Source organism: Varanus komodoensis, unplaced genomic scaffold, assembly GCF_004798865.1.
Source record: "Varanus komodoensis strain SLA01 unplaced genomic scaffold, ASM479886v1 scaffold33, whole genome shotgun sequence".
Classification (NCBI taxonomy): Eukaryota; Metazoa; Chordata; class Lepidosauria; order Squamata; family Varanidae; genus Varanus; species Varanus komodoensis.
In genome coordinates this window covers 7671640-7697827 of record NW_025335817.1, presented here as the reverse complement: position 1 = coordinate 7697827, position 26188 = coordinate 7671640, and the positions used below count along the sequence as shown (strand labels likewise).

Below are 26188 nucleotides of genomic sequence, written 5' to 3'. Positions count from 1 at the left end.
TCAGCTTGTGGTCAGTTCTGGAGTGGAAAAGCCCAGACCCGTCAAACGGCATTTCCTCAATTCGCCACTTAGTCTCCTCCGGGAAGTTGGAACTCCTTAACCAGGCATGTCTGCGGAGAGAGACAGCACCAACCAAGGCTCTTGAGTCAGTCCATATGATGCGTGGCTGTGGACAACTGCTGGACGGCAGCCTGCATCGCCTCCTTTATCAGCACCTTCACCAGATCACCCTGGTGGTCCGGGAGGGTAGAGACGACGTTGTGGCGGCATTGCATTATGAAGTATTGGTACCTCACCAACGTCGCCTCATAGTTGGAAATACGCAGCCCCAGGCCTGAGGCTGCATAGACTCTCCTAGCCAGGGAGTCGATCTTACGTCCCTCTTTGTCCCTCGGTGCGGTGTGGCCTCTCGCCTCTCTACCCTGGGAAGACTCCACCACGACCGAGTTCGGCTTGGGGTGGCGGAGGAGGAAGGGAATGTCCTTCCAAACCCGGTACATGGATTCGTACCTCCGAGACGTGGGTTGAGGGTGAGAAGGCAACTCCCAGGGTTGCATCATCGCCTGTCGTAAGGTGGTAATCAACGGCAGGATGATTGTGGACTGCTTCCCGTGGACGTCGTAAAACTTGTCTGTAGTAGGTCCCAGACGCTGGATGGCGTCGATGTTAAGGGACTGGACAAGCCGGGACATCAGCTCCGCGAAGGAGACATAGGACTTGTCCAGTGACGCAGGGCCCTGGGAGGTCACAGCGATGTCAGGAGAGGTTGAATCGACCTCCGAATCGTCGGAGTCCACACCATAATATGGAGGGGCCAAAAACGAGGACTCCACCAGAGAGACGGACCGGCTACTCTCATCCCGAGGAGGTATTGGGGATGCGCACCTCGGACCCGAGGACAGCGGACGGTCACGGAAAGGTGGTGAAGACCGACCCCTAGGCACGGGATAGTACCCGACAGATTGTGGATCACCCCAGGGTTGATAGTAGGAATGGTGCCATCCTTTGGATCACTGTTCCATCGAGCGACTCCTTCGGCTCCTAGGCAGGGACATCTCCACATCCACCTCCATTGTGGCTGTGGGCATAGGTGTGGGCGACCTAGCCCTGGGGGGAGAGTCTTGAATCTCCCCATCAGAAATTGACCGCCGCTGAAGAGTTTGGAAGCGGCTCAGCAGGAAGGTCAGCCACATTTCGAGGGGACCCTTGAGGGGTGACCCTCATAGCCACCCGGAGCACCGGATCAGGTGGAGTCAGTACAGTGACTGCCGCCTGTACCAAGGGGGCCGTCGAACCCAAATCAGTGTCGAGGGCGCTCCAGGTCCTTTGACTTCTGCTCCGGTTTCGGAGGCTTCTCCTTCCTGGCTTTCTTTGCTGATTTGTCGGGTTCAGCATGCTTGTGCTTCTCGCGCTTTTTCTTCGGAGAAGCAGTGGAGCCCCCATGGTAGACGCGCCTTCGTCCGAAGGGCATGAGGGCGGAGCCACCGTAGCAGAGCCAGGCTTCGGAGCAACGAGTGGGTCGGACTGCATGCGAGCCCAATCCCACAGGAGCCTCCGCAGACGATTCTCACGGTTTTTCCTGGCCTGCTTAGAGAAGACCAGACAGTGAGAGCATTTGTCAGTCCTATGCCCCTCACCCAAGCAGAGGAGGCACAGGTCATGCGGGTCGGTCAGAGACATTTTAGACCGCATTCCACGCATTTGCGGAAAGCCGCTCGCTGCGCCATCGTAAGAAAAGAAGAAATAGAAGACAGTGCAGAGGGTAAGAATATTTTTGTTTTTTTTGTTTTTGTTTTAATAGAAGATTGAAAGAGAAGGTAGAACAATAAAGAACTGTGAAACTAACAAGAACTATAAGAACTAGCAATAACTAACAGGGGTATAACTACTGGGAGAATAATCAAGAACAAGAACAAACTAGACGAGCAACGGTCAGAGCGATAGCGAAAGCGGCACAAGGCACAGCGAATGGCGGTCGCAAAGACTGAACAAAATGGCGAACGCTCCGCTCTTTATAGGCCATGGGGGAGGGGGAGCGGAGCTTTTCCCGCCAACAACCATTAGCTTGTAATCTTCCGGCCAAAGGCACTGCGCAGGTGCAGCACCCATATGTGTGATGCGCAGAGGCCACGATGAAGAACTTGAAATGCTGTGCAGGTCTTTCTACTTTAAATCAAGGCAGGCTATCTAAACAGTAAAAATATAAGTACATCCAGACTTGGAGACAGTTGAGCAATCTGCCATTAATATTTGCACAAGAAACTGGAACAGAATGTAGCACACACCATAATTAGTCTTTGTTCAGTGCAGCATTTTCCAGGTTATATTTTGGGTTTTCTTTTTTCAAGCAAGTCTACAATCGTTGAATTACATAACAAATTTCCTCACAGTGGGCTTTACATCCCAGAGTGGGTTTTTAAATCCAACAATGTCATCTTTCCCAACTATTTTTCTGCCCTTCTCACATTACCACAGATCCTTTAAACAGTATATCAAAATTACGCTGCTACTCCAAAATAAATGTTCACCACTTTCACCAAAGCACATGGAGCACCATTCATATGATTCTTTCTGACAGAAGCAAACCTGCTTTATTCAGCCCTACCCTGTCTTGTGAGGCTTACAGAGATGTCTTCATCTGCAAAGTTACATAAAAGTTTATTGTTATTCAAGGTAACATGAAATCCTGATTAGCAAACTAGCTAAAAAGTGCACTATATGGAACAACTTTCAGGTGGATCCACAGTTGGCTAAAAATTGGATTCAAAGAGTGCTCATCAATAGCACTTTCCCGAACTGGGGAGAGGCAACAAGGAGGAGTACTGCAAGGTTCAGTGCTCTTCAAAATTTTTATTAATGATTTAGATAAGGAAGTGCAGGCAACACTTACCAAATTTGCAGATGACACCAAACTGGGTGGGATAACTAATACCCTGGGACACAGAAAGAAGATTCAAGGTGATAGTTTGTAGCTCTGGGCTGAAAACTGAATGAAATTCAACAAGGGCAAATGCCAAGTTCAGCACTTAGGAAGAAACCAAATGCATCATTACAAAATGGGGAATCCTTGGCTATACAATATTATAAGAGAGGAGGATCTTGGAATTGTTGTAGATCACAAGCTAAATATGAGTCAAAAATGTGATGAGGCTGTGAAAAAGGCAAATGCTATTTTAGGCTCCATTAACAGAAGTATCACTGCCGAATCATGTGAAGTCCTAGTTCCCCTTTAATCAGCTCTGGTTAGGCCTCCTTTGGAGTACTGCATCCAGTTCTGGCCACCACAGTTGAAGAAAGATGCAGACAAGCTGGAAAGGCTTCAGAGGAGCACAACAAGGCTGATGCAGGGACTGGAAACAAGGGGAGAGGCTGAAAGAATTGAGTGTGTTTAATCTTAAGAAGACAGGTCTGACGGAAGAGATGATAGCACTGTATAAGTACTTGAAAGGCTGTCACAAAAGGAAGCGAAGGATCTCTTTTTGATCATCCCAGAGTGCAGGACACTGAATAACAGGCTCAAGTTACATGAAGCCAGATTTCAGCTAGGTATCAAGAAACATTCCCTGACTGTTTAGAGCAGTACAACAATGGAACCAATGACCTAGGGAGGTTTTGGGTTCTCCTGTACGAAAGGCATCCAAGATACAACTGGACAGCCATCTGAGAGGGATGGCTTAACTTCTGCACTGAGCAAGGGGTTGAACCCTCTGGCGCCTTGCAATTCTACTATTCTATGAAAACAGTAGTTGTTTAAAGACAGTAATTCTGGTAGTAGGAAACGCCTACATAGGAAATCCATGAAGATTATGATCAAGACAAGCAACTAAAGAGTAAACAAAACAATACAAAAGAGTTTTTTCTACCTCATACAGGAATGCAATTATCTTAACGTTATACTTCAGGGATGGATAAACTGCAGCCTTCCTGATTTTGTTGGCTATCAGATCACATCAAACCCAGCAAGCATAACCAGTGGGCAGGGATGATGTGAATTTTAGTCTATTGATATATGGAAAGCTACAAGTTCCCCATCCTCAGTTTTCTTGCTTTGTTGCAAGAATAAGACTTAAAACCTATAGTACTTTCCTCATTAAAGGCTTTAATAAAATTAATGGGACTTCTGGGAAGATAAACATAGGACTATGCAATACCTTAAATAAGAAATGCAAAGCATACATAACATTATGAATAAATATCATGATTTTGAAAATGCTTTTAAATTCTTCCTAGTTAATAACCTGGCCAAAAAGGTAAGGAAGGTTAGCATCATCTTCAATCAATCTGAATTTGCAACAGGACCTATCTATATCAGTTTCAGGGACATACGAAATTAAGATTCTAAGATACATTAGTACTATGCTCTGTTATTTGTACTTTGTCCTGTTCCCTCAACAGCCAACAAAGTTGACAAAGAAACCATATAAATGAGAGCCAGTATGGTATAATGGTTAAGAATGTGGGACTGGGACTCAGGCAGCCTGGGTTCTAGTCCCTGCTCAGCTGAGGAGCCATGGCACAGAAGCTCAGCCCAACCTACATCATAGGGGTTTTGTTGTGGGCATAAGATTAAGAATAGGAGGAGAATGATGTAAGCTGCTTTGAGTTCACAAAAATGCAGGACAGGAATCAAATAAATGAAATGAAATACTTTAAGGGAGGAGGATATATTAAAGAACATCCTGTATCCATTGGTCCCAATACTTGCAGAACCAAGATTCTTGCCAATGTTAGTTTGCTTCCTGCACTTTCTTCAGCCATCAGCTCCATCATCCACACACATAATAACAATTTGTGTTTGGTTCAATAGTCCCACTTACCAAGCAATGGCAAGGAGACTTTTTTCCCAGGCAGGTGGGAGAACTTTAAAATGAAATGATGGCGACCAGCTGCCCTCCATCTTTACTCCCAAGGAATGTATCTGGGGAATGATGACCAACAGCTAGAAGGCAGCACTCCATTTTGAAGTTTACCAACCATTCAGCGATTGGGGGGGGGGGACCCCTTAAAAGTAAAATAAGACCACAGTTATCTGTATGGCACCTTGTGGGAACAGAGGAATGTGGCTTAGACATTCCTCCTTTAACTCAGAATCCCATTGTGCCCAAAACAAGAAACAATCTCCCAACTTTCAGTGAACATTTTGGTTAAAGTGGAGATTTTGAAATGCATTCATGATGTAGAAACCGAAATACCAGGCTGATCGTTACCTCTGTGCATTAAGAGCCTGGACTACATCACCCTCTCAGCACAGCCAAGAGGCACAACCAAGGATAGGGCGAGCTACCCAGGTAGCAACTGCAGGCCCAAAGCAGAAAAGCCATTTGGTTTCCAACGGCCGTGTTATTCCCGAGTGCCCCGTAAAACTGAACACCTCCCCTCGACTTTCCCGCATACAAATGAACTGCTGCCATGTTATTCCTACGAGAAAAGCGGGGGCTAATTCCCTGGCAAGAGCAGCGATCCTACAGAGGGTATGTGATAGGTGAGCTTCTGCAGAGAGACCAGCCTACCTGCCCGCCATCCTGTGCTAGGATCCTAAGAGGTCCATCTAATCCCACATTTTGTTCTCAGCCCCGGTTGGGGAGATGCCCTGAGCCTCGCTGGGCCTGCCGGCCATGGCCCCTGCCGGCCATTTCTCTTCCCCATTTCCAGAGAGTCACCGCGGTTTACGTTTCTCCTTCGGCTGACTGCCACTTAGGTTCAGGCGTCGCCAGGGAGCCTCTCCCTCACTAAGGTGCCGAAGCACCAGATGGAGAGCACCTGAAAGAGCGACCCCCGCTCCGCTCGGCATCCCGCTTCCGAGCCCCGTGCCCGAAGCCGCCCCGCCTCGCCCTCCGCAAAGACGCAACCGCCTGCCGCGCTCTCGCCCGCCCTCGCCCCCTCACCGCCCGTCCGACCGACCGACCTTCCCCGCGGCCTGCCCGACGGGGAGGGAAAGCCGGGCGCCAGGTGCCTCCCAGGCCCACTTCCGGCGCCCTGCAATCTCTTACCAACGGGAGGAGCAGGCCCCAAATGGCGGCCCGCAGCGCCCCGGCAGCCCTCATGCTCCCTCCTGTCCGATCGCCGCCCCCGCTCGGAGCGGGTCTTCCTTTAGACAGCGGCTGGGGCCGTCTGGCCGCGCGATCGCCTCTCGCCTGCCCGCCGGCCTCGCCGAGCGCCCTGCCCCGCTGCTTCGCGGCCGGCTTCCTCCACGCCTTTCGTTTACTCTGCCCTGCGCTCAGCAGCCCTAGCGGGGCAGACACGATTCGCCTTTCCTGGGCGGGATTTTCCGGGGGGGCAGAGGTGGCCCAGATGGAGCGCGTGAAAGGCGCCGCAGGGGGTTTACAGGAGGCAGCCTGCACGCGCTGGCGACTACGGGGAGGTTTCGCTGCTGCGAGCTGGGGCAGCTTGTCCTGTGGAGAATGATGTTTTTGTTTTGCTCCTCCCAAAACAACCTGAACAACGGAGTGCCTCGGAGCACCTGCGGCGCCTACCCTTGCAACAGATCTGAAAGAATTCAGAAAATCCCCCTCCCGACCGCCTGCTACAAGCTCAGTAGTAAGATGCATCGCAGCCGAGCCTAATAAAAACTTTTCCTTTGGAGTGCTTGTATAATACCTAATTTGCTACCTCCCTTGTGTGCACAAGCATCAATTGCTAGAGGTTTAACAGGCTTTAGACAAGGTGCTTTGTTGCAAAACCTCAGCGAAGCAGGCATGCCTTATTGCTGTGTAAGACTGAAGTAAGCTTGAATCTATGTGGATCTTACTGAAACTGGAATGTTGTAAGAGGAATTGAGTACATCAATCCCCAAATGTAGTTCTTAAAGGCTACTATTAATTGCAAAGTATAGAGTATTTGGTCTCACTTGGGAAAAGTAGTAACTCCAGTTACTGCTTTTACCCTCACTGCTAAGAGGTGTAGTAATATGACTGGCAAAATGCTGTTAGGGAGATTGACCTCCCTCCAGAAATACATAGGCTTTAAGTTAGTTTTCATATGGGATAACAGTAAGGGAAGGGGCATTTTTCTCTGAGCGTAGCATGTGAGGAAAAATGCCAACTATACTCAAGTGTATAACTGTGTGCTTTAGACTGGCATGGCTGAACCAGTCAGTGCTTCGACTTAAATAAGGAACTGGATGAGGTCCAATAGCTGAAACTCAGCCCAGGCAAAACAGAAGTACTGTTGGTTAATGCTGTCTGATGGATGGATGGCCACTGCCCTGTTTTGGATGAGGTCACACGTCCCATAAAGGACAGGGTTCACCGTGCAGGAATGGTCCTTGCTTCAAAACTCTCCTTGGAGCCTCAAGTGGATTTGGTGGCCAGAAATGCCTTTTTCCAGCTGCAGCAAATAGGACAACTACAGCCTTATCTCGATGGACAGAGCCTGGCTATGGTTATACATGTGCTGGTAACATCCTGACGATTACTGTAATATGCTCTACCTGCCTTTCAGGATGGTCAGGAGACTTCAAACAGTCCAAAATAGGACTGTGTGTCTGGTATCGGTTCTCTTGCTCATTGAATTGGTTTCCAGTTGAAGCACAGGCCCAATTTAAAATACTTCTGTTAACATACAAAGCCATAAAAGGCTTGGGAGATGGTTACTTGGAAAAGGCGGTCTTTTAATACACTTCTGCCCACCCATTGAAATCTGAGAATGAGGTCCTTCTGAGAGAGCGATCCCAAGGAGAGGTAAAAGGGATGGCATTTAAAAGAAAGGCCTTCTCGCTGGCTGCCCCCAACCTCTGGAACAGGCTCACCACAGTGGTCCACCTGGCCCTGTCTCTACTTTCATTTTGGTGCCAAGCAAAGACCATCCCTCTTTCAGATTTTACGAAACCTGAATTTAGAAGCTGATTGTGCTTACTCCGATTCCCTCTTCCCCGTACTTTTACTATTTGTATACTGTTAGCCACTTAGAGTCCTGTTGGGCTATTGAGTGGCATATACATTTGAAAACAAAAATCCTCTTCCAGAAGGTGTCAGGCACATTTAATCTTTCTGTATTGCTCTAAAACTGACATTTCATGAATTTAAAATCTAGTGGGGGAGAGGAGAGAGAAGGGAGCTTTGAACCTGGGTGCATCCATACCCTCACATGCCCTGCAGAAGCAGCTTTTCCTCATGTAGCACAATCCTGTAGAAGTACTGGCAAGGCTAAATAGGAAATACAACTGGGAATCCTCTTAACAAATAGAAGATCTGTGTATGCACTTTTTGCAGCGCATCATAGGTGCTCCTAACTCCATTTCTACAGGGATCAAAGATGTTTAATGCTAGATAGGAGCAGGTAGTTAGCAAAGCCCAGTTATGAAATGAGACAGTATAATAGTGTAGCAGAAGTTTCTGGCTCTGATACCTGGTGTTGCTTTCTCTTCTCTGGACCTACAGAAACTGCTTCAACATCCATGGGTCAAGTATAGGACTTGCTGGGAAGTCTCTTATGAGTCATTTCAGTTACTTGCTTCTGCACAGATGCTACCAAGTGCTCTATCATGTTCTAATAAATTAATATGACACTTTGGTGTTCTGCTAGAGTACACCAGTTAATTCAACTGTGCTATGGTGTGTCCTATTCTCTGTCAAGAACAGAGAACTAGTTAGTTTCTGCAACTAACTAACTAGCTGTATAGCAGTGTTTTTTAGAAGATCAGTGTGGTAGAGTGGTCACAGTGTTCCACTAGGACTCAGATCTGGGTTCCAGTTGCCACTCAGCCATGAAGTTCACTGGCTGACTTTGTACTAGTCACAGACTCTTAGCCTAACCAGCTGTACGGAATTATTATGAGGATAAAATGGAAAAGGAAAAAGACTATGTAAGCTACCTTGGATTCCTCACAAGAGTAAAAGCAGGATATAAATGCAACACAATATACAGTAAAACTACCAAGGCAATTTCAGCCAGTCTTACAATTAAAGACAAAACAGGGTTTCTGGAACAATTTAATTTAATTTACTATTTAATTTCATCTAAACCAAAGAATCAGCACGATTTGTGCCACATTTACCATTTAAAGATTTATACAACCTTTCAATCCATAGGGAGATGCTAGACTGCTGCATAGGACAAGTACTGCACAGGATAGTTACTAGACATTAACATTGTACCATCAAAGTACTTAACAGTAATGTTCTTAGCAGAAATATAAATTATTCTCTCATAACTTTGCAGCAGTTTTCCAGCAATTCACATACCATTTAAATGCATTTGAGAACATTTCAGTAAGACTGATTAAAAGAAACACACAGGTCACTAAGTAAAAGTGACTGTTTTAAAACCTGAGGTGCTTGTGTTTGGTCCTTCTAGTAAAACTAATGACATAATTTTGTCTTCATCTAAAAAGATAATCATCCAAGTGACACTGGTAATGATTATTAAAATTAGGACTCTGCTTTCATTCCATACAGCTGAAACCATTATGATTGCTTTCACCATAGCAATGGTTTGATTTAGTTCTGTTCTAGAAGTCTCATGACTCATGTAGTAACTTAGTTCTTACAACTTAAATAGAAGCAGTGGGATATTAATTTTAGGATAGTTTCAGCTAAGTACCAACATAGAAAATTGATCTGTTAAGGCAGACATTAGACCCCATTCTGAATTTATTGTCAGGTAGGGAATGCACAGATCTTGCAAATAACCCCCAATAGTAAAGAGCCTCTAGGGCTATATTAGCATTGCACTTGTCCTAAACTTTTAGATTGGCAATAACATGAGTAGCAATTCTGGCAGATTCCAGTAACAGCAAGATTATCACCTGGACCTGCTTGAACTGACCACTTAAGAACTCAGCTATTTTTAAAGTATCCTTACCAAGCCCTCCATTTCCATGCACATCTCACAAGCATTTTTCAGAGAATATGACATGGTGATGACACAAGACTACTTTGTCAGTGCCAGCTGAGAATTTGACACATACCATAAAGTTACATTCCCATTCCATATGACAAGTAGTATATTAGCAAAAGCCACTGCAGGCCTTACCATCCCAAACTTGTTAAGGGGGGTGGGGAGGCAATTGTGATTATTAGTGTTTGAAAGCTAATAACTTCAATAACATTTAATATGTAGAATGCTTAACACTAGGTAAATCTGTCCCAACAAGGGATGAGGGACAGAACTTTATCAAAATAAAGAAATTCACCATGAAAACAGATTTTAACTTGACCCCTAGGGAGGAATTCTTTGGGGGGAAAATAATTCAACCGAGCTCCTCAATCATATGAATTACAAATCAGGTTCCCTTATAGGGGAGAAAACCATATATTAAGATTTAAACAACTTTATCAAGTCTTACTTATAGTACAACGGTAACAAGTACTAGATGATCTACCAGTGGAGGTTTGAATGGCTGAACAGCATCATAACAATTGGAGCCCCAGCATGAAAAGATTTTCACAGAACAAGTATTGTGATTGAGTAGTTTACCACCACAGCAAAGAAATGAGCAGTCTAAATATATGCATACTTGAGACAATTGATCAAATCTATTCCTAAAGCCAATCACTTTCAAAGCAAAACATACCAGCATTTGCACCTGAAACATCTAAATCTGTGTACTCGTAGAATTATTGTTGTAGCCTCCTTTTGAATTCATCCGTTCCTGCATTTGCCCAGCCTAGATAGAAAAGGCATATTATATTATACAGTTTAATTTACAGCCACCATTTGAAAAATCAGGCTTACTAAGAGCAATAAGACCTATGTCTCTGGAAAGAGCTGGGTTGAAAATTTATACTGTTACTATACCCACTTGCCTAGAATAAGTTTTGTTGAACTTAGTGGGACTTGTGAGACATACAGGATTACACTTAATATGGATCAGAATAAGTCTTTTAAAATTGAATTTCAATACTGGGTATACATTTAGATTATGATATTTGTTAATGGCTAAAGTTTCATTTGCACACTTAGGAGTGTCCAAACTGTGTTAACTGGGATATACTGCCAAGAAAAATGAACAAAGCATTGCTGCTAAAATACCTGAGAAGCACCTGACACCCTTCAGTAATGCAAAGTTTTACCTACTAGAATGTAATCTGCAAGTAGATAAAACTCAGAAACTCTCTGCAAAGTTAGCTTGCATTAACGTTTGGTTGTATTATGCTCCCACGTGTTCAGTATTTTAATAGTGACAGTCAAATCTGAGCAAGGAGAAACAGTTATATTCTAGTGGAGGGTGATCCAACTTTTTGTATCCCAAGGACTAGATGAGGACTTTGAGATGAAATTATATTCCTGTATTTTGATTGATGATTTTAGGACTAACTGAATAAAAAAGAATGCTTTGTGGGCCTGTGAGCTCCACAGAGATGACAAGAAGTTCCTTCGCTGACCACGCCACTGAGTGGCCCATCCCTTTCTTGCCTGTTCCCCCCTCCCATGTGACACTCCCCCTTCTTCCTTCTTGAAGTGGGTGCACTGAGCTTCTTGCACTTGAGCTGATAAGATCCCCAGCATGCCCTGCCCACTCCTGATAACTAGTGCAGAGGCACCTAGCTCCTTGTGCTGGTCAGCTGCAGCAGCTCTTCCAAGGCCACCAGCCCACCAGCGCTGGGAGAGCTCGCCACAGCCACGCTTGTGCCATTGCTAGAATCTGGACTGGGAGGCCTAAGGGGGGGGGCTGCAGAGCAAGGGTTCAGGGGCCACATGCAGCCCGTGGGGCATGTGCTGGATTACCCCGTTCTAGTGGCTTAGTATGCTAGAGCTTAGATAGTCTCCTGTTCAACTGAATTATATGTGTGATTTATTGATTGTATATTTTCAATGTTGGAAGCCGTCCCGAGGCTTATGCGACTAGGACGGCATATAAAAACGCTAAATAAATAAAAATAAAATTAGCTCTACTTTGGTTTGATAGTCATAGTTACATGCTTGCATTCTCAATACATGGGAACCATACAGATACTTTGCTTTACCCCCAGGTAGTATATACTTACTGATAGAAAGCCACTGGCTACCTCTTTTGCTCCAACATGAGTAATATGTACGAAATCCATAGGTTTTCCTATTGTATTTCTATCAAGCCTTGGATGCCTCCTCTTTAAGCGAGACAAGAAAGAAATAACATGTATAAAAGATGACACAATTCATTGTGAATTATTCTGACTTTTAACTAACTTTGGATATGTACTAGACATAGATATGTTCCTTTGAGCTCTTGGCAGTGGCAATTTCACTTTGATGCAACCGGTGCTGCTTCTCTACTCTGCCATTCTTGAAACCATTTCCTGAACAGGTAGCATTGCTGTCCATTCCTGCAGGTGCTGTTCATCACAATTCACATTACTCAACTACTTAACTACAAAAACACAATTAAACCCATACTGTTACTGAAATACCGACTACTGCAGTTATTTACAGATAAAAATCAAATTAATAAGTATTTGTGCATTATAATGTTGATGTAACTTTCAGGACAAAACCATCCTAAGGTAGTTAATTATCCTTGGTTAGTAGTCAGTATGTCCTCTTTGTTATTTTTTGTTTTATTTCTATACCACTTAGCAACTCTGGGCCGTTTGCAACTACTCATGAACACAGAGCATTACCTCCACAGCATGCAACTACACCAGCTGTGTTCTAAGCTTGCATAGGAAGCACTCAAACTCTGCTTGCAGGCTTCTCATTAGTAACTGGCTGACTACAGTATGAACTTGTCGAACAATGTAGGCACATGATCTTAGCAGCTTAGCTGTTAGGTTCTGATATACATTTCTGAAATAAAAGTAATGCACTCACCGGCTGGGGCTGGTCACCAATACAACAGTTAAAACAGATCAGGAAGGTTGTCATTGCTCACTCAGTAGCAACCTCAAGATTAAGAAATTAAAGCAATTTAAGGTTTGCTATAGATTATTTTAATTTCTATATCATCTGTAGCCAGAGCTCTCTGTGTGGTTTATAACAAAATAGAAAAATAGGTAAAAGAGTAACAAGAATTAAAAATTAATATAATAAGGCATAAAGTACTTTGAGACAACAAAATCTGGCCAAGAAAGATGCCTTTATTTATCTGAACAAAAAATCATCGTACTTTTGGTCTGTATTTCTTAAACACTTATCAAAATTAACTGTTCCCCCTACTTCTTTGTAACTTGCCTAACAGAAAAGCTAGACTCCAGAATATAGGCTAGGGCTGATAAACAACAAATGGAACTTGAGTTACAAAAGCCATACAAGTTATACATATACAAGGATATGCAGCAGCAATGAGTGTGGGTTTTTGTTGTTGTTGTTTTACAAGGAACTTATATTACAACTATGTTAGTAACAACATGACAGAAGCACTGACTAATGCTACATACTAACTGCCACTGTATGTCTGACCTCTAGCTCTACTAAGGTCTTACTATCATGTTCAACTAGTCATTTGTTTATCCAACTCATTCCTCTTTTCTATTTAAAAAATGGTGCCCAAAACTATTGCAGAAGTCTTAGCATGTATTACATTCTTATGAAAGCTTTCCTGAACTTCTAATAAGATACTGCATTACATCTCAGAAATTCTGCAACAGAATATAACACACCATACCTTTACCTGTTGTTTTGTACTTCCAGTCCAAATTACATTTAATCTAAACCATTCCAATGAAATAGCTAAATCATTTTCTTTTTAAGCAGGTAATATTTTAAGTAGTATAAAAACACACTACAAAGAAAAAACATTAAAAGACACTTATAGCCAAGTCTTCCAAATTAACTACCTCTCTCAACTCTCCAATCTTCCTAAAAAATATAGTTAAAAGTGTTACAGTCTCTCAATATGTAGGCACAAAATTATCCAATTTTCACCTTGAATTTCTTCCAATTATCACAATTACACTCAATATGTTTTCCTCTGGGTGGAGCTGTTCACATGCATTGTTTTGCTTCTTGGGGGTCATTCAAGGGTATTTTCATCTGGAAGTAAGCCTCATTTAATTCAATTTATCCTAGTCTCAGTTAAGTATGTACATGGGCTTGTGGGCTTAATTAAAACTTTAAGATATTAATGACTTGAACCTTGACAGTCAGGTTTTGGTGGCCAATAAAACTGTTGTAGTTATTTACAGAATGATTGCTGCAAATTTTAGTTCATGAGGAATCAATATGAACTAGCTTTCCCATTCCTTAAGAAGAGGGCTGTGAATAGTATTACAATTCAATTAATCAGCATCATTTAGGTTTACATTGCAGTATTTCATTTTGAAGATTATATGTATGCATGAGGTTACCACTTTCTCTAATACTGCTATGTGTTTATTTTGAACTATCATACTTTTCTTTATTCACATCTCTGGGTTTTACAATTTTGTTATGTTTTTGTTGAGTGCAAATTGCTTAATCCTATATGAATTTTATGAAAAAGGGGAAGTAGAAAGAAAAGGCAAAGAAAAGGGGAAGGAGAAAGGAAAGGCAAAGAAAGGGAAAGAATTGGCTTGTGTTGTGTGGTATTTCCAGTCAATCTTGGCATAATTATTTTTCATTAAACATAGTTCAGAAAAGTTGAGTGAAAGTAAATTGTCCAAAATGCCTTTTTTAGCAGGTTACTAATAGTATAAGTCAAGTGTCAATTCTTGAGAAGAACTTGGACTTCTAATTTTGCAAAATTAGAGAGTTGGGCAACTTAGTGAACAATCTGTCCGTCAAGACTTAGCTACAGGCTCACCAAACCATGTACGTGCTTTAAGTGATACATCCAGGTTCATGCTGCTGCTGTGCCTTTAGCAGCTGCATGGCAGGTGGGTCAAAACCAGTTTGCTTTCAGTTTAAAATCTGAAGCTGCTGTGTTCTTTTCTAATAAGATTCTGCATTTTTTGATTGCTGTCTTTTGATTATTGCCAGATGTCCCCTACTATCTTTTTAAAAAATGCAACTAGTTCTTAAGGAAGCAAGACTTTATAGTGGCAATCAACTATAAACATCACTAAGTTTGTGTCTGAGTGTTTTAATTTCTGTAATAGTGAAAAAATGAAAACTCTTGCAGCACTTTTAAGAGACTCTATGAGTAAATGCGGTGGAGGAATCTGGGAATGGTATTCCAACACATCTGAAAGTCCGCTCTAAATAACTAAAACTTATGCCATAATAAACGATATTAAGCCTTAAAAAGGCCACAAGCCTCGGTTGTCTCAGAGCTTGTTTAGAATACGTTTGAAACGTCTGTTACCATCCCCCGAAATAAGTTTATGATTGCATCACATTCTCAAATGTTATACAAGGAGCCCACATTACAGTATCATCTCACCCTGAACTATGGAATTAATTCTTAGTCGCATGTCTAAAAGCAAAAATTGACAGGCCGTCTGGAAAGAAAAAGATAGAAATTCACAAACCCAAGCCGCTGTAGATTGTTACCCAACTCTTTATACAGTACATAATTTTATTAGGGGAAAAATATGCGTTTAAAGGAAAGCGCATCTGCTTTAGGAACGGTTTTTACTCGCGTCCTCTCCGCAGCGGCCTTTCACAACTCGGCCTTCCGACAAACGCGCCCCGCCCGCCTCAGGCGCCCTCGGCGGCCTTTCGCTTCCCCAAGTCACGAGCGAGTAGGGCCCGCTCCCCGAGTCACGACAAGGTTGTCAAGAAGGCCGCCCCAAAGGGGGCGGGGGCCTACAGTCAGAGAAGGATCAGCCAATAGGAGCCGAACCCATCCTGGTTCCTGCTCTTTTATTGGATGCCACTTCCCGGTGCGCTAATGAAGCCGGTGTGCGGGCAGTCGATTGGCGGCAGCGACGACGCGGCTGGCCAATGAACGCGCGCTCGGCTGGTCCTGGGAGGAGAGCTCAACGCGCTGGGCGCGTGTCTGTCTTTCGCCGAGCGCTCGGCCGAGGCGTGGACGGCTCCCCTCGTTGCCGCCGTTTCTCCGAGACGATGGCGCCCCTCGCCAGCTGACGTTCGTGCCTCCTTCCCTTCCTCCTCTAGCCCCCCGAGAGTCCGCCGTGAGAGCAGCCGCCGCCGTCACGATCGCCCCGCGGCTCGCGTGTCACCACCATGAAAGTCGTCATCGGAATTGGCGGGTGAGGAGGGGGAGGGGTGGCTCGGGCGGGCGGGCGCGCGCGCGGGAAGGGGCCGGGGTGACTTTGGGTTTCCGTGCAGCAGCTGTTGCTGCCGTCCCCGCCGCCGCGGCCTTCGCTGCACGCTGGCGGGCGAAGAGGCAAGGGGCTGGCGCGCCTCCTCGAGTGGCCCTTCGCCTGTTTGCACTGCGTCGATTTTGGGCTCGGCTGGAGCTTCCCACCGCGCCCATCTCGCGAGTGCTCATGCGGCCCGAATGGAATGAATTCGTATTCAAGGAATGCGTGTCACTTTGTATTTTATTGATTTGTTTGTCCGTTACTGATTCTTATCTCTAAGCCGGACTGAGGCTCCTTGCATAGGACTGAATAGAAAGATTTAAAATTAAATTATATAGTGCTTAATATAATAAGTGCTGGGAGTGGCTTTTAGACGTCTTTAGATGGGTTTGTATTTAGTATGATTGCATAATTTTTATTTTATTTACATATTAATATTTCTAGAATATCTAGGAATTGTTTTGTTTTGTTTTATTTTATTTATTAAAACATTTTTATGCTGCCCCATTTGCCGAAGCCTCGGGGCAGCTTACAACAACAAGTTAAAAAATAATTATAACATTAAATTAAAAAATATAAACATTAAATTAAAAATACAAAATACCAATATAAAATAAGCTGCCCTGGCCAGATAAAATCCAATAATATTAACAATTAAAATGCCGCTTAAATAAAAAGGTCTTCGCCTGGCGCCGAAAAACAAATAACGACGGTGCCAGGGAAGACCTCTCTGGGTTTTAGATCCTTATGTTTTCTTAAATCTTGTCTGAAGGGACATGATACAGCAAAGTTTATTTAACTGAAGTATTTTTATCCCCTGCTCGGCCAAGGAAGATTCCTGGATCAGCTTATGTGCAATCAGTTCAGCAAGCCAGTGTAGTGTAGTGGTTAGAGTTCGCCTGGAATGCTGGAGATCCAGGTTCTAGTCCCCACTCAGCCGTAAAGCTCCCTGCACGGACTCTCACCCTAATCTGCCTCACAGGGTAGCGTTGAAGATAAAATGGAGAGGAGGAGGAGGACTGTATGAGCCATTTTGGGTTTCTTGCAAGACGAACAAATGGCAGGATATAAAAGTAGCAACAGAAGTTGCTCATAAAAAATGAGTTTCACTCTTTTCCCCATTGTTGTGGTAACTTATTGAAATCTAAGCATCATGGAGATGTACAATATTGAGATTAGTGTGTAAGTGATAGTTTTAGAAGGATGAGTACATTTTGTGACTCTGTGCAAGCACAAAGACAAGGAAAAAAGAGGGAAATGGTCCTTTGAAGCTTAAGTCTTGGGTTTGGATGGGAGACAACTTAGGAAACCACATGTAAACTGCCTTAAAGAAAAGTAGGATAGTTGGTTTGATTGGTTCCTTTCATTTGAAGGATTGGGTTTAGGCGAATTTATGGATGTTAATGGAAGGCTGTATTCTCCTTGCAGGATCAGAAGTGGCATGTTTCTGAATACCAGGTACTGGGAATCCTGCTTAAGTTGTTTAGAACAGCAGGAAAGGGACATAGGATTCATTTCCAGTCTGTGGGCTTCCCAGAGGTACCTGGTTAACAATTGTAGCAAATAGAATGCTGGAGCTAAGGCCTGACTCGGCAGGGGTCTTGAAGGCAGTACCAATTCTCTTCTTACCCCTTCCACCTGCATAGCAAATTATAAGGTAAGTTAGGCTATGTGTGTGATGGGTCCAAGCATTAGTAATATCTGTACATGGATTTGACCTCAAGTTTATTCTAGGTGGACACTTCCAAACACTGTTCTTCACTGAATGTTCCATAAATGAAATCTGTAATAAAATGGGAACCACATGCATTTGTTGAAGTAGGCTCCAGTTTCATGAAGGATTATGCCACAATAAATATCTTTGAAGTATCATAAGAGGTTTTGCTCTTGCTGCAAGGCTAAACTGCCCTTGGAATAACTGAATAAGATTAATTTGTCATAATCTATATTCTAGAAGAATTTCTCTTTTGTCCCCCATCCACAACCTAAGTGTGTACATGCACACTGCAACAAAACGCATGGTTCACACCTCAGTTGGAGGGCGAGTCATTTACTCATTCTAGTTCTTAATGTATTTGTATCCTGTCTTTGCAGTTATAAATGGCTTACAGAAAACATTTTTAGAAACAGCAATTAGATGTGTATTTGTGAAAAGGGTAGTATTTGGGAAGTAGCCACTCTGTTTTGCAGCCACAGTGTTTAGATATAGCAACAGGAAATGCTGCCATCTTGAAAACAATAGCTAGAGGGATTTCTTACTTCTTTCCCTCAATGTTCTCAGGACTTTCAGAAAAGTTCTCCATATAGAAGAAAACGTTCTGCAGTCTGAAAATATTAGATTTAGATTCTGTCACTCACTTTTCTTTTATCCTTCCTCCCAAATTCCTATTTCAGAGTTACCAATGGTGGGAAAACCACCCTGACAAGAAAACTCATGCATGCACTGCCCAACTGCAGTGTAGTACATCAAGATGACTTCTTTAAGGTGAGGCAAGCAGTTTGGTTTGTCTGCTCTTCTTCCATTATCCCCATGTCACTTGCTTTTTGTCCTATTCAGACAGCAGCGTGCAAGAGGAAGCGTTCCATCCAGGCACATAGATCCATTAATGAAATGTTGAGCAAACTGTTAATTCACCCAGTCTTTTCTGTGCAAGGGGCCTCTGTGAGGTGGGTTGAATTCTTACAATGTGGGTTGTGCTTTATAGCAGCATTAGTGAAACAAAGTTCAGCTTTCCAAAACATCTGATTTCCTTCTGAGATGTGTTTGTAGGAGTGATGGCAAGAATCTCCTGTATCATCCCACAAGTCACAGTAGTGATATTCCACAGGGTGGAATTCTACAGCAAGAAAAACATTTTCAAAAGCATGTTTGGGCATTCAGTATCCGATGTTATGCATTTCTAGCCACATCCAAATGACTAATTGAGACTTCTGTGGCATCACGCACAAGCTGAGTTAACCTTAGCATCCTGCTAGATTCCACTTAGTGGGGGGTAGGGGTAACACAGGCAGAAATGATGTTCTAAAGCACAACAGCCACTATCTATAGAATATGAACTGGCCGTAAAGCATTCAGCAATCTCTGCCATCTTGTATTAGAAAGAGCTGCAGGGCTCATCTATTTCTGTAGGGCTCACAGGAGTTGCTCATAAAAAAATGAGTTTCCCTATTTTTCCAATTGTTGTAGCAACTTATTGAAATCTAAGCATCATGGAGATGTACAATATTGAGATGAGTGTGCAAGTGATAGTTTTAGAAGGATGAGTATATAGGATGGCCTAAAAAATTGATATCATTCATAGTCTAATAACATAGCCAATGATGTCAATTTTTTTTGGGACACCCCGTATTTTAAGATTCTATGCAAAAACAAAAGCATAGGATTTGATTTTGGTCACATCTTGACCAGCCAGATTTCTAGCTTTTATGGCTGTGAAGGGGAGGGAAGTTGGGGAAACAATCTAGTTCAAATGACCTAGGCATGCATCATCAGTTATCAGCCATGGTGGTCTGTCATGCTGTCTGAACCCAGTGCAGTTCTGGCAGGATAGTTTATTGATCAAACCACTATGAGAACCGATTTTCTAGGGTGGTTCTTGCCACCAATGTAGTCTTATAGTCCAAACCTGGGGAATCTATTGTTCTGTGGTTTGTGGCATTTGGCTACAGAGCAGCATGCTTTTCTGCAAGCTTAGAGACATTGTCATTCCATTGACCCTGAAATAGCATTTCGGAAGGATGATTATTGTTCCCTGACTTTTTAATTTTTATTTTCAAATAAAATGTTCAGGGTCCAACCTCCCCAGCCTTCCGTTCTGTGGCTGTGAGACACTGGAAAAAATCTGAAAAATGGGTGGCAAATGAAAGGGGCTAACAATCAGAGCATGGAGGGAGGGATAAGACAGGTTCTGTCATGAAGGATGCTGAGATACATGCTAAGGGAGAAGAGGGGATAGAACAACCTCTTGGGCATTCCGTGGGCTCTTCAAGCAACCAACCAGCCAATCCACTGTGGCTTATTCACAGGGAGGCTTACTGTGAGATATTAATGTGCCCAGTGATCATAGGTGGTAGAGAGTGGAGGATTGGTTTCTTTTTACAGATACAGTAGAACATGCAAATAAATGAATGTTTATGTACTCGGAGAAGGACCTTCTTGATGGTGGTGCCCCATTTATGGAATGCACTCCCCAGAGAGGCTTGTCTGGCGCCAGCTTTGTATTATTTTCAGCGCCAGGCTAAAACCTTTTAATTTACCCATTATTTAAAAAAATGATTAGGTTTTTAATGTAAGATTTTATTACTGGGTGCTGTGTTTCATTTTTATCCTGTTTTTATTGCAAGACCGTCCCGAGATCGTGACAGGCAGTATACAAAAATCTTGATAGATCATATCAATTGTAAATATTGTTCTTTGTGTAGACCTTTATTATGGTGCAGAATGTTTACTTTAAAAAACAAGTAAATAAGACTCAGGACCACATACGATAGAGGCACATCCATGTGTTTTAATCTGCTCCACGCAAAGAGAAATAAAAGAAGGCAAGGTACCCAATTTTAACAGGAGAAATCCGCAGGTGAAGGACTGTTTGCATCCATTGTTTATAATTCCCACAAATCTCCTCCTCAAGATGAGTATGAGCTCACTTCCAATTTCAGAATTAAATTGAGGAAGAAGAAATAGCAGGTACAGGATTTAACACACTGCTTCTCTTGCCCTCCTTTTGTTTTAAAAGTCAGACACTTTCATACTCCAGAGGAATTATTGGGGGAAATCCAGGTTGACTCACATAGTTTTCCTACTGTTGTATCTTGTTGTGTTGTTTAAGTTATTACCTTAAAGAAATGGTATGCAGGACATGTTCAGTTCATCTCCTAGGCTTTTGTCTAACCATATTAACATTTTTTCTTGCCCGTCCCTGACCAGAATTTTCTAAAGTGTGGTTCACTTTAGATGCCAAGTGTATAAAATTAATCCATTAGTTAGACTATATCTGCCCCATAATCATAAAGTTTTGTTTTCCCTAATTTGGAAATTAAGTGGGTTTCATGCTATTTCTACTTGGTGTTTTCAGTCTCTTGTGCTTGTTTTAAATGTGTTTGTTTTGTTGTGTATCAGTTTGTGGTGGGAGGGCTGGGGCACAGGGTTTGGTCTGCAGTTACTGGATAAGACCCCACTGTGTTTTTCTGTTTTGAAAGTAGGTTAGGTATCTATGTTAGTGATGAGATAAAAATGAAAGTGACTTTTTACTGCCTTGTAGTTCTGTACTACAAGGCTTATTATAGGTCCAGCTTTAATCTCTCTAAGAGTAATGAGGAGTTGCTGCTGCTGCCAGTTTCATTTCTATACTCCCCATTAGCCAAAGCTCTCCGGGTGGTTCACAGAGTTAATGGCAAGTTAGTTTCAATGGACAATTTTACCCCATCTTGCTCTTTTTAAAATGAGCATTGAAATTTGTGAGCCGCTCTCCAGACAGTTTTTATTCTGTTTCAGCCCCAGGATGAGATAGAGGTTGAAGATGGATTTAAACAGTATGATGGTAAGTTCTATTTATATCCATGCAAGGAACTAGCAATTTTTTAAAGTCTATAACTCTACCCCTAGAACTGGTCTTGAGGAACAGAAGTTATGTTGTGGAAATTATGTGAATTGGTAGTCGCTTGGAACCAGGGTGCTTCGCGGCCATTATGGTAATAGTTGTGTCATTATTTGGACCTAAAAACTTCATTGCTCTTCTATCATAGTTATTAGTGCTTTGGATATGGATGCAATGATGAGTACCATCAACGCTTGGAAGAAAAACCCAATCAAGTTTGAACGATCTCATGGTATTAACACACTGGATACCAGAACAATAGAGGATTCAGAGGAGCATGATGACACTGTCCATATTCTTATCATAGAAGGATTCCTACTCTATACTTACAGGTACCTGAACTACACTGGTACAATCTACTGAATGCCTTCTAAGTGGATGTTTAATTTATATACTCGGGTCATTTCAGTGTTTTCTGCTAGTAAGTAAAGCGTCAAAATATTCTTAAAGCCGTTCCTGTATCTAATCAGGTACCTGCAAACAGTTGCTTACTCTTAGCAGGTATTGGACTGATAACAAATTGGGTGTTGTGTGGACCACTTTGATTGTATGGGCACATGAGAGGTGGTTGTGATAAGATAACCTTTACTTGTTCCAGTGCATTCTGATTCTGTATAGAGAAGAGCATGAAGAAGGCTGTTCTTTGCGTTGCGTTTGGGAAGGGCTTAACAAAAAGTTAAGTTTTTACCTACTTTGGACATGTATCCAGAGGAGAAGAGCAAGAAAGAGGGAATAGACTGTCTTTGGGGTGAGCATATTTGTGTGGGGGAAAGAAGCCTGTAAATTGTTCAAATATTAGAAACAATGTTTTGTTTGATGCCAAATAAGCTCTGGCATTTGCCATAGCTATGCATAACACTCTTCATATGTGGACCAGTGCTGTTCATAACACTCTTCATAAAGATACAGTGTTGAGGGTGAATACTAAAGTGGCCACCACTGCATTATTTAGGAAGGTAAAAAATTTAACCAGACTGCAGAGAGCTGCTGAGGGACTTCTCCAAACTGAATGAATAGGCACTAAATTGGCAAGTGAGTGAATATCGTATAGATAAAGTAGGGCAAAACCATCTTAAATCCAGGCAAAGAATCGCCAAGTTGTGGTTATGTGACACAGCCAGATTGCCAATTCTGTAAATGTGGTGGCTTTGAACAAATTCAGTGCTAGCAATTGCAGGTAAAATGCCGGTACATTACTTGCTCTGTGATGTGGGCACATTTGGAATACTGCGTTTAGTTCTGGTCAGGCAGGCTTAGACGCTATTGTAAAACTGCAAAATGATTTAGAAAAGAGCGACCCAAATGGGGGTGGATCCAGTTAACAAAGTAGCTAAAGGGGAGTGGCTGTCAGGATGGGCTTGACAGGTCTATAAAATTCTGTATGGTGTGCAAAAAGTAGATGGAGAAATTTCTCTCACCAATGAAATGAATGGACAATAGATTCAGGGAGATAAAAGAAAATTTCAGCACAGAATGCCTGAGTTGATGAATGCAATGCCACAGGATTTGGCAAGCGACCACTGGCTTAGATGGTTTCAGCAGAGGATTAGAAATTCATGGAGATGAGGTCTGTCAGCACTGCCTCTGAATATGTGTTGCCAATACTATATTTTGGCTGATGTAGGGAAGATGCGTTAGTGTTGCTGTATATATAACCGCCTGCTTTTATTTTTTAGGCCCTTGATTGATGTTTTTGACTTTCGGTATTTTCTTTCTATTCCCTATGAAGAATGTAAGAGGAGGAGAAGGTAAGCCTCTTGTCTTTCCATCAAGTAAATTCTTGCAGAAGTCCCATCATATGAAAAGTCATGTTGAAGTGATTAAATATTTAAAGTGGGCTTCTTGCTTAATGAATAGAAATCACATTTGAATTGAACTCCCCCTTCTCCCCTCTCCAATGTCTAGTTCGAGGAATTATACTGTGCCTGATCCACCTGGATTGTTTGATGGTCATGTCTGGCCAATGTACATCAAGCATAAGAATCTAATGGAAGAACTTAATGTTGATGTTGGTAAGTTAAATTGTGTCCTAGGAATCAATTTTAAATAAGGTGTTCCAGTATGCTAATAGGCTGGGTGATTAATTTTATTTACTTTGAAAAATTATATACTCCACTTTATATCGAGAACTTCCCAGGATAGTTTAAAAACATGCAATGTTATTGTTAAATGCTTAGTTTTATGCAGGTTATAACTCTTCTTGAATAATGACTCTATATAAAAGTACTTTCAGTGTATGCTTTTTCGAATACTCTGCTATTGAACCAATATCTCAGCATTGCAAATGAATGAAATAGTGGCTGCCCACCCTCTACTAACTCCGCTGCAGCGTGGGTTCTGTTTCCCCTTTGCAGCTTCAGATCTCTGGGGCTGCAGGGAGAAACGAAGTTGGTTTCATGCTCAGCACTAGGTGCAGGTTCTTTTCTCCAGAGTCAGAGCAGGTTTTCGGACTGAAACAGGCATGGGATGAAGTGTGCTAAAAGCTGACAACTGCTTTTGCCTGGTCAAGAAGGTGAGGGTGGACTCACTTGCGTGGGAGCAATTTCACACATTGCAGATAAGCTTATGGTAACCTATGATCAGTATTGTGGTCTGTTACCAAATTGCAATTTGAACAAGCTTTCATTTTACCAAATTTGGAGGCTCTTAAGAAAGTGGAACTTTAAATTTCCATTTGTGCATGGAAGGCAGAGGGAAGCATGCACGGTCCGGTTTCATATATGTAACAGCAAAACATTGAATGTTACTCTAACCTAGAATTTTAGTGATGAAATGTATCCAAAGATGATTGAATACATCCATCTTCATAAAAATTAAACAGTTTTAAAATACTTATTACATGTGATGTTAAAATCTACATTTTTTTCTAGTTCACATTGGCCAGATTCAAAAACGAATTGCTTATTTAGCTCTCTGTGCTAAAATACTCACTGGCATAAACTAAGTTCGCTGAGCACAGCAAAACTACTTTCATCTGTAAGTGCTGCTGCTTATATTTCAGTTCAGCTGGATGGAGCAAAGTCAAGGGAGGAACTTTTTAATTTAGTCTATGGACAGATCCAGAACAACTTACAGCAGCTGATGAAGATGCTGGTAAGGACCGTATGGGTTAAATGATCCCCAGATTGCCATCAATCTCTTCTCTCTTTACATGCAACACCTTTTAAACAGTGCCTAGAAATCTCTTAAGAATTGAGTAAAAGCAACATTCAAAAGATTCAGTTAATATCAAAATCTCTGTTATGGAATTTGAACTTTCCAGCCCTTATGGCTACAGACAAAATTTCAAAGCTATCTAGTGTAAAATATTTCAAAATTATTTCAGCTCAGCTTCTGCAGAGTTACTTTTTTAAAATTGCAATGCCTGGTTAGGTTGCCAACTAATGTGCCTTTTCACTGGTACATGATCTAGTACTGTAGTTTCCAAATTGGAACTATATTAAGATTACAGTGTTAAAGACTATAGGTTAGGTTGCCTACATCAAGGCCAAAAAGCCTAGAACATTCTTGGTAACTGTAAGAAGGTGGCAAACGTAGGGCTATGGAGTGAGCTGTTTCATTGTCCTGAATTAGTTTTGGAGGTCTGAACATTGCACAAGATATAAAGTGGTTAAAAAAGGAGCTGCATATCTTTGCAACCAACTTGTAGCACAATCCCATACACGCTTTCGCAAAAGTGGGCTCTCTGGTAAGAATGCATAGAATCTCAGTCTGACAAACATCATATTAGCATGTTCAATTAAGCTTGCTTCCTTTTCTTTGGTAGGCTTCCTATGCCACAGCAGCTCGAGACAAAACTGAACAGGATAGAGAACTCACCCTGTCCCAAGTAAATCATTTATAAAGTGTGTGCAACAGTCATTCACAGTATTGTTTCTTTTCTTTTTACAGAGTTAGACCAAGTGGCTGGAGGATTCTAACAAAGTAGAAGACACTGGTTGAATAACTTATTTTTAAAAAAACATATGCCTGGCTTGGCAGTAAAGTTCCAACTTCTGTGAAGACTTTTCCTTTCTTAATATTTTGTTCTTGCTGAAATAAGTCTCTAAAATGTGGCCTTGATTAAAAAGCATTTACCATCCATAAACCCTGAGATGTAATTTGTGTTTTCTGCTTATTCATATCTGCCTAAACATCCTTGAAATATATTGAGTATGTTGTCAATCTCTTTAATGTAATCTTTGTGGTTGTTGATTCATCTGCATTAGGGACAGAAGTTGCCTTCCCTCAGGGTTCTGTCTAATTCAGAATTGTCTAGTTTCACTCATCTGCCTCCTGCTTCTCTTAATTGGAGATGCTAGAAGTCAATCTTCTGCAAGCCTAGTTGGTGCTCTGCCACTTTGCTATAGTCCCTTCCTCAAAATAAAATTCCTAATTGCGGGCAAACAGGAAACAGGCATTTTCCACACACACATACTCACCAGGCAATGTGTTAGCACTGTGCTAAGAGTTTCATATAATTTAAATCTTTCAGTCCATCCCCAGTCATTAAAAGGCTGCAAAATTGACTTTTATGCAGTATTTTGTTCAGCTAAAATATTTTGTTGC

General features: G+C 42.3%; 3 protein-coding genes across 6 annotated transcripts in view; 1 reads left to right on the top strand and 2 right to left on the bottom strand.

Annotated features, from left to right (window-relative positions):
• Positions 1-6580, bottom strand: part of SPPL2A (signal peptide peptidase like 2A) — a 47303-nt gene extending 40723 nt beyond the window's left edge. Inside the window, exon 1 of one of the 2 annotated variants that reach the window (XM_044438823.1) lies at positions 5991-6580. In XM_044438823.1, coding sequence (XP_044294758.1) covers positions 5991-6548 — 558 coding nt within the window. In that variant the 5' untranslated portion in view covers positions 6549-6580. The remainder of the gene's footprint in view (positions 1-5990) is intronic. The other variant, XM_044438824.1, reaches the window with a different exon arrangement.
• Positions 6581-11963: 5383 nt separating this feature from the next.
• The window catches only part of SQOR (sulfide quinone oxidoreductase), a 36892-nt gene continuing 22667 nt past the window's right edge, over positions 11964-26188 (bottom strand). The window contains exon 10 of the mRNA XM_044438828.1: positions 11964-12801. Within this exon, the coding sequence (XP_044294763.1) occupies positions 12780-12801 (22 nt within the window). The 3' untranslated portion in view covers positions 11964-12779. The remainder of the gene's footprint in view (positions 12802-26188) is intronic.
• LOC123027706 (nicotinamide riboside kinase 2-like) lies at positions 15771-25727 on the top strand. Of its 3 annotated transcripts, XM_044438829.1 has the most exons (9): positions 15775-15989; positions 17472-17501; positions 18438-18528; positions 21538-21583; positions 21789-21972; positions 23317-23388; positions 23546-23652; positions 24642-24733; positions 25532-25727. In XM_044438829.1, the coding sequence occupies exons 1-9, from the start codon at positions 15964-15966 to the stop codon at positions 25535-25537; spliced, it is 654 nt and encodes a 217-aa protein (XP_044294764.1). In that variant the 5' UTR covers positions 15775-15963; the 3' UTR covers positions 25538-25727. The 3 variants fall into 3 exon arrangements, with proteins under 3 accessions (XP_044294766.1, XP_044294764.1, XP_044294765.1); XM_044438831.1 differs by lacking the exon at positions 24642-24733 and having other exon boundaries at positions 15771-15989; XM_044438830.1 differs by lacking the exon at positions 17472-17501 and having other exon boundaries at positions 15777-15989.